Source organism: Aricia agestis, chromosome 2, assembly GCF_905147365.1.
Source record: "Aricia agestis chromosome 2, ilAriAges1.1, whole genome shotgun sequence".
NCBI classification, from domain to species: domain Eukaryota; kingdom Metazoa; phylum Arthropoda; class Insecta; order Lepidoptera; family Lycaenidae; genus Aricia; species Aricia agestis.
The window spans coordinates 2,541,208-2,548,883 of NC_056407.1; the positions used below are offsets into that span (position 1 = coordinate 2,541,208).

General features: G+C 36.1%; 1 protein-coding gene across 1 annotated transcript; it reads left to right on the forward strand.

Moving 5' to 3' along the window:
- The first annotated feature begins 686 nt into the window (after positions 1 to 686).
- On the forward strand, positions 687 to 7,643 carry LOC121737818 (histidine triad nucleotide-binding protein 2, mitochondrial-like). The gene is made up of 3 exons (XM_042129532.1): positions 687 to 774; positions 6,991 to 7,105; positions 7,249 to 7,643. The coding sequence occupies exons 1-3, from the start codon at positions 709 to 711 to the stop codon at positions 7,419 to 7,421; spliced, it is 354 nt and encodes a 117-aa protein (XP_041985466.1). The 5' UTR covers positions 687 to 708; the 3' UTR covers positions 7,422 to 7,643.
- The last annotated feature ends 33 nt before the right edge of the window (positions 7,644 to 7,676 follow it).

Below are 7,676 nucleotides of genomic sequence, written 5' to 3' on the forward strand. Positions count from 1 at the left end.
TTTGTTAATATTTTTAGCAATATTCCGCGAAATAAACCAAAATTTTATACATTGGACACGTGGGACGTGGGAGAACCATGCTTCGGCACGAATGGGCCGGTTCGACCGGAGAAATACCACGTTCTCACAGAAAACCGGCGTGAAACAGCGCTTGCGCTGTGTTTCGCCGAGTAAGTGAATTTACCGGAGGCCCAATCCCCTACCCTATTCCCTTCACTACCCTCCCCTATTCCCTTCCCATCCCTACCCTCCCCTATTACCCTATTCCCTCTTAAAAGGCCGGCAACGCACATGCAGCTCTTCTTATGCTGCGAGTGTCCGTGGGCGACGGAAGTTGCTTTCCATCAGGTGACTCGTTTGCTCGTTTGCCCCCTTATTTAATAAAATAAAAATAAAAAAAACATTGGATTTCCGCAAAGTAACGCCTGATTAACTGCTATTTCAAATCTCAAGTTTCCAGAAAACTCTAGGGTAAAACGACAGTTGGAAATGGTATCTGTATCAAGGTGAAGAGGATGATAAATAATGTCGTAGAATCATCGTGATGACACAAATAATAATATTATATATTTCTTTCTTCCGTAGTCATGCTTGATTTAAAATACAATCAATTACTCATTATATTCTTATCTTTATTAATATCTATCAATAACAGTCGCTGCGTATTAAACTGATAAATTTAATAGGCAAGTATGTTAGTTATTGAAAATGACGTCCAGTGTGTCTATCAGGTGTGGGCTACGAAATCTCGAGGTTATTTACGAAGATGAAAAGGTATTTAACAATAAACATAAGTTTCCTAATTCCTAACTGTCAATACTAAGATATAGGTACTGTGTAAAGTACGTTACTAAATAAATACACAGTTGTTTACTTAAAGTAGTTACAAACAGTGCCGTAAATAGGGCGGTGCCACCGGTGCCCAGGCACAGGGCGTAGACTCTGAGGGGCGCAAAAATGGCCAGACCAGCCAGTACTATTATTTTTTCGGTTTGCTCCTGATAAGTTCCCGCCGCGCCCCTAGTGCTCGATCCCAACAATACGTTATACTTACATGCCAGTAACATCAAAAAGTCTTTTAAATGCTTTTTAAATGAGACAAAATATTAAAAAAAATTAGTGACCGACCGAACTTTCGGTTTCGGTTTCGGTTTATGCCAGTTTCGGCCAAAAAATCTAGTTTCGGCCTTAGTTTCGGTTTCGGCCAAAATATAGCCGAAACCGAAACCGAAACTCATGCATCGTTCGGTAAACTTCGCAGTTAACTCGAGCTTGCTTGCCAGCGAGGCCCTGGCTCAGTTCGCCACCATCTATTTAATCATGTTTTGAGATTATGTATTCCAGATTAGTCCCAAATCAAAAATTAGCAATTCGTTTTATTTTCATTAAATTGTCTTAACTTATTTTTATCGAAATTATATTATTGAATTTTATTTCTACGATAAAAGCAAGCTTATTTAATATATATAACTGTTGGCAAATTACGTGCTATTTTAACAATGTTTCCCAAACAAACGATTTAGTAAATGCTATGATAAATTGATTATATTGTGTGTGAACTTTATTTACTTAAGAATTTTGTTTGACTGTGAGATTATAAGATATCTAAGGATATATCTTGTGAGATTTATCTAGTAAATCATCTCGCCTCACTCTTTTTTTTTGGACACGCAATCTCTTAGGACTTAGACCGTTCCTACCCTGCTAGAATCTTATCTAGCCCACTTTCCCGTATGCTTCACTCTTGCGGCCCTCAGTATATTTTTCAGGTTTAGTGGCAAAACGCCTTCTGGAGAAAAAAAATGTGACGTCAACTGCAAGTTTGCTTAGTCATTTCGTTTTGAACTTCGACATCGGTCGTGTCCATGTCTCCCATAAAAATAATATACTGCAATTATTGATTTTGTTTTCAGTAGTACGTCGTTCAGTAGTATGTCTAAGGGAGGATTTCACCAATCGCACAACTTCGTTTCATAAAACTTAGTTCTCATTAAACGCGTTCCTACGGGGATCAATAAAAAAGCAAGAAACGATATACAGGGTGTAACAAAAACAAGTGATAATACTTTAGGGTGTGTACGTGTTCCTTGTAGAGATTCCACTGTGAAAGTAGCAGCGCTGAAAGACCAACATTTTTTTTCACTTTTGAATGGGCAAGGGCCCGAGCGTCACGAGTTTCCCCATACAAAAGTGAAAAAATTTTTTGGTTTTTCAGCGCTGCTACTTTCACAGAGAACTCTCTACAGGGAACACATACACACCCTAAATTATTATCACTTGTTTTTGTTACACCCTGTATAAACTACCCAAACGCATAATTTTTTTCGTCTATGATTTTCTATTCGCCATGACACTACACTGGCAGGACTTTAACGGCTTTAATGAAGTTTAACCGTGCAACATTGGACGTTCTGAAGATAAAACTCGGATTTGTTGTGAACTTTATGTTAGTGAAATGCAATCTGGTGCTATAAACGCGTTTATACGAGTGGAACCAATTTAGTGTACACTAAGCGCGTTCTATTTCTTAGGTGAATCGCACCTAAATAAAATGACTTCAAATAACTTCTGCTCTTGTTTCTTAAGGTAATCCTTCGTTATAATACATTAAGGGGAATTTCACCAATCACATTTAAACGTTTTAGAACTAAGTTCTCATTGAACAATGAATGCGTTTATATGGCGACGTGAATCTCGTTTTGTTTCAAATAGATTTTACATTCTTCATTTAATCGCGATTAATGAATCTAAGTTTACGTTATACGTTTGATTGATGATTTTTATACGTTTTTATCATCTTTGAGCCTTGTCACGTTGTTTTAGTAACAAATAGCAAGAAACGATATATTAAGCTAACCAAACGCATATCTGTGAAAACTGTCAACTTAACAATTTTTTCGCCTATGTTTTTCGATCTGTCATACACTACACCGACAGGACAATGTGTTTTATGAAGTTAAAACTCGAATATTGGGCGTTCAGAAGATAAAAATCGGATTTGCTGTGAATGAGACGAAACGCATCTACTTGGAATCGTATAAAAAAACGGAATATAGTACAAAAAGTTATTCGAGTCTAAGAATAATAATATTTATGGTAAGAAATGTCGCAAAAAGTAAAAAATTCAATGTGGTACTTTTTGTTTAGTTTAAAAAATTGTAATTTATCTTAAAAATCTATCAATAAATTTCAGTAAATAATCGTAATTTTGAATGTTTTACCAAGTTTCGGTTTCGGTTTCGGCTGAAAAATCAGTTTCGGTCGGACACTAAAAAAAATTTTAATAATTTCCCAAATATTATTAGTATAATATCATTTTATTATTATTGTAATTGGTCTACTAACACCAAGTTCTATTTTATCACCCTGAATGAAACAAAGTAGGCCTATACTAGCATTGCTCTGGGTACCTATAATACCTAATTTAAAAAAAAAAACTAGGGCGCAGTTATGAAGCTCGCACAGGGCGCAAAAAAGGCTATTTACGGCACTGGTTACAAATATCATCGAAGAAATTGATTCCTAGTTTTAGTTGACGGACCTACGTCATGTGGTCGGCTATCAATGCAATGTAATCGGTCGGTCGGATGGGCAGGGCTCCCGTAAGGGCTACTGGCGCCTGTGTGCAAAAAAAAGATTTTGGCGCCCCTTTAGGCAAATTTTTTGGGACCTTGGTTTTGGCGCCCCTTAAGATGGCAATTTGGCGCCCCTAGAGGATGGCGCCCGTGTGCATTGCGTACATTGCACATATGGTAGCGGGGGCCCTACGGATGGGTTTGACGTAAGTGACGTAACGCATCCAAATTAATGCCATCTGCCTAGAAATCAACTTCTCTGATAGTAGGTACATGTACTAAGTAGATAAAATAAACAACTGGGTAAAGATGGCTATTAGGCAACATACTACAGCCGTAGCTGTTGCACAAACCCCTATTACTTACTAACAAAAATGTTTACACAGCAAATAACTACAGAATGTAACAAAACAAAGTGATATAATACTTTAGGCCGTGTACGGTGTAGGTGTCCCTTATAATTATAAGAGTTCACTGTGAAAGTTACAGCAAAGAGCAATATTTTTTGTGATTTGTATGAGCGATCGACAGGGCATCATGAATTTGCCATACAAAAGTTTAAAAAAGTAAAGCTTTCAGCGATGCTACTTTCACAGTGAAATCTATTGATAGGACACATACACGCCCTAAAGTATTTTTACTTTGTTTTGTTACATCCAGTTATTAATTGTACCTTGTATTGTAATTTGTAACCTGTAGTTATTTGCAGCTGTAACGTGTACATATTTTTGTTATTACTGAAAGGGGAAACATTTTGTCCGGCATATTAGAAACTTCTTATGACTTATAGACAGCGGACTTTATTACGGATTTGATTAGTTTTGTGTCTACTTGAACTTGGATGGTACCTAACACAGAACATGGATCTAGTTAGAACCGTCCGTGGTTAGAACCGCCATGTCGCTCCAATTTGTATGAACACGAGCGTGTCACTTTTTTCATACCTACTGTGACGTCACAAGAGCGCTTTAGTGATGGGAATACCCGTACAGGCATCGCCGCGCCCCGTCTCTTTGGCCACTTTAATTGGTATATCGATTTTTTAATCGATTATTATTCGAGTTAATATAAGTACAGAGGAATGATAAATCTAAAGATACGTGCTTGCCAGGACAGCTAGTAATATATTATATTATTCTAAACTAAATCACTAAACAGGAACATAAATACATCTATACATCTATGTATACAATATATAAATAAAATTGGAGTGTCTGTTTGTAATATTGAAAGAACCGTTTTTACCAGATGTATATAGGGTACATACACCAAAACAACATTTTTTACAATTTTTGTCAGTATGTCTGTCTGTCTGTCTGTCTGTCACTTTGTTCCGACTAATCTCTGAAATGGCTGGAGCGATTTTGACGGGACTTTTTTTGGCACATAGCTGATGTAGTAAGGCATAACTTAGGCTACTTTTTAACCGACTTCCGATGTAGACCGATTTCCAAAATTATTTTGTTGTTGTATGAGATGTAGCCCGAATTTAGAAACATGATCACAAAAGTGATAATCTGATGATGCAATCCATAGGAAATCGACAGGACTCCTTAAAATTTATATGGAAACATATAGTGATTTTACGTTTTTCTGAAGGATTCTAAGCTTAAACTACCAAAAAATAAGAATTTGCGCTGAAGTACACCCTGGTTCCGAAGATGCTGTACAGAACTCTTGAATCCTTATAGATAAATGTTCGGCAATTTTGGCGTTGTTTCAGCAACTAAAAGCATATTATTATGTCAATGTGTCAATAATACTAATCATCATCATCACTATAATTATGCCATGAATCATCACATTATTATCAAAAATCTTGCCTTTGATTATATTATTGTTCCACCGTTTGTTGACTGATTTTTAGGGTTCCGTAGCCAAATGGCAAAAAACGTAACCCTTATAGATTCGTCATGTCTGTCTGTCTGTCTGTCCGTCCGTATGTCACAGCCACTTTTCTCCGAAACTATAAGAGCTATAAGTACTATTGAAACTTGGTAAGTAGATGTAATGTGTGAACCGCATTAAGATTTTGATACAAAAATGCAAAAAATATTACAAATTTTAGGGGTCCCCATTGGTACAACTGAAAAAAAAACTTTTTTTTCATCTAATCTATGCGTGTGGGGTGTCTATGGATAGGTCTTAAAAAATCATAATATTGAGGTTTTTAATATCATTTTTTTCTAACCTGAAAAATTGGTTTGAACTTGAGCTAGTAGGTAGTTTTTTATACGTCAATATAAATGGTAAATGGTAAACCTTAACTTTTCTTTCATTAAATCAACTGAAATATAAAAATAAATCAAAAAACTTTTAATTTCATAGAAATAAACCTTATAGCTGCTGCGAAACCCTTCATGGGCGAGTCCAACTCGCACTTGGCCGGTTTTTACTATTTCGGTAAGGAAGGGGAAAATTTGTTTCTTTTTAAAGCTTTTATTTAACTTGCTCTGTATGTATGTAAGTATGTATGTTACGGTGGAATTTTGGAACTCAATTTTAAGGTAGATATTTCATTTTCTTTTTTATCGCATTTTGCTGACGCGGACGAAGTCACGGGCAACAGCTAGTGTTACATAAAATATAATTATCGAGTCACAAAATATCCCAAAGCGAACATTATCATTCCTCTGTTTCATGTCTGTTTCGAAAATCGATTAATTAGAATCGAGAATATGTACAACACTATTTGCTTCATTTGACAGAAAAATGAGAATATTGACTGTACCTCGAAACCAAGGTGTAAACTTCTTGCTCGAAACCAAGAAGTTTACACCCTAACTAAGCGATGAGTGAAAGTATCGATTGTTTTTTTTCCATTGCGCGCTCAATAGCGGACAAACAGAACGGGCTCTATAATTTTCTAACTAAAGCGGCAATGTATTATGAATCATGCGGTACACACGCAGTTGCGTAGATTTCATGGTAAAAACTAGAACCACCCACGATTAACATTATATAATTGATTTTAAAATAAAGGACACATGATATAATAATAAAATTACTTACCGATGAAAAGAAACGTATCCACTATTTAGACCAACGTTTCTAGTCGAATTTCCACAGCCCAATACGGCACAATTAGACATTTTTAGAATTCCGATTGACGTCCGATTCCGGTAACGGTGGAGCGCAGACTAAAGAACAGACTTTCGAAGTTTTGACATTGTACAAAGTTTGAGAACGCGATGGCACGCGAAGTACATACACATGGCAATTCTAACTATATCCATTTCTGTGGTACCTACCTACTACCTTTGAACTAACGCCGTTTCGCTTCTACCTTGAAAGTCTACTCAGTCTACTGTATTGTAATTTGTATTGTATGCCTACCTACTGCGAATATGCTGTACCGTACTTAGGTTGAAAAACTTGAACATAATATGCGAAAAAAAACCTTTTTCTTTTGCAGTGCATAGCTTACAATGACAACGAAAATCCTGTGGCCTTGATACATTTCCAGGTGGTGCCGAAAATCAAGATATCCCGTATATGCGAAAATTCAAACGACGAAGAAAAAATATTGAGTAAGTACTTACTTTATAATATTATTATAATATTAAAGTGGTCTAAATGGTCTAAGCTTGACTATCTAAAGTTATCGTTTGAGGGTACTTTCAAATGAATGTTGTATCAACAAATCACTTTTAAAAATGGTGTTTTATTCCAGGTCACTTGCTATTAGTTGCAAACAACTTAGCAGTAGAAAAAGGATTACAAGGCTCTGGCTATCATGTTACCGTAGATCAAGATTTAAGACAGGATAAACTGAAATCAATACACATATTTGGAAGAACGCTTCAACACATGTTGTGGCCTATTGGCCCAGGCAGTCGTCTTTAGATATTGTCTCAGCAATAGAACGAAAATAAATCACTGACATAATAAGAAAATATGAATAATTATTTGTATTTATTGTCTCTAATCCTAAGGTTATATATCTAACTGAAAAAAATGTCTTGTCAGTCAACTGACGTTGACACTGACGTGTCAATTGTCAAATTCAGAATTCATCAAATGCTCCAAAAGCACTCTGACATTGGCAAGTGGCAACTGGCAACTCACTGAGGCCGCCATAATAAAAAGAAGAAGGGAGTT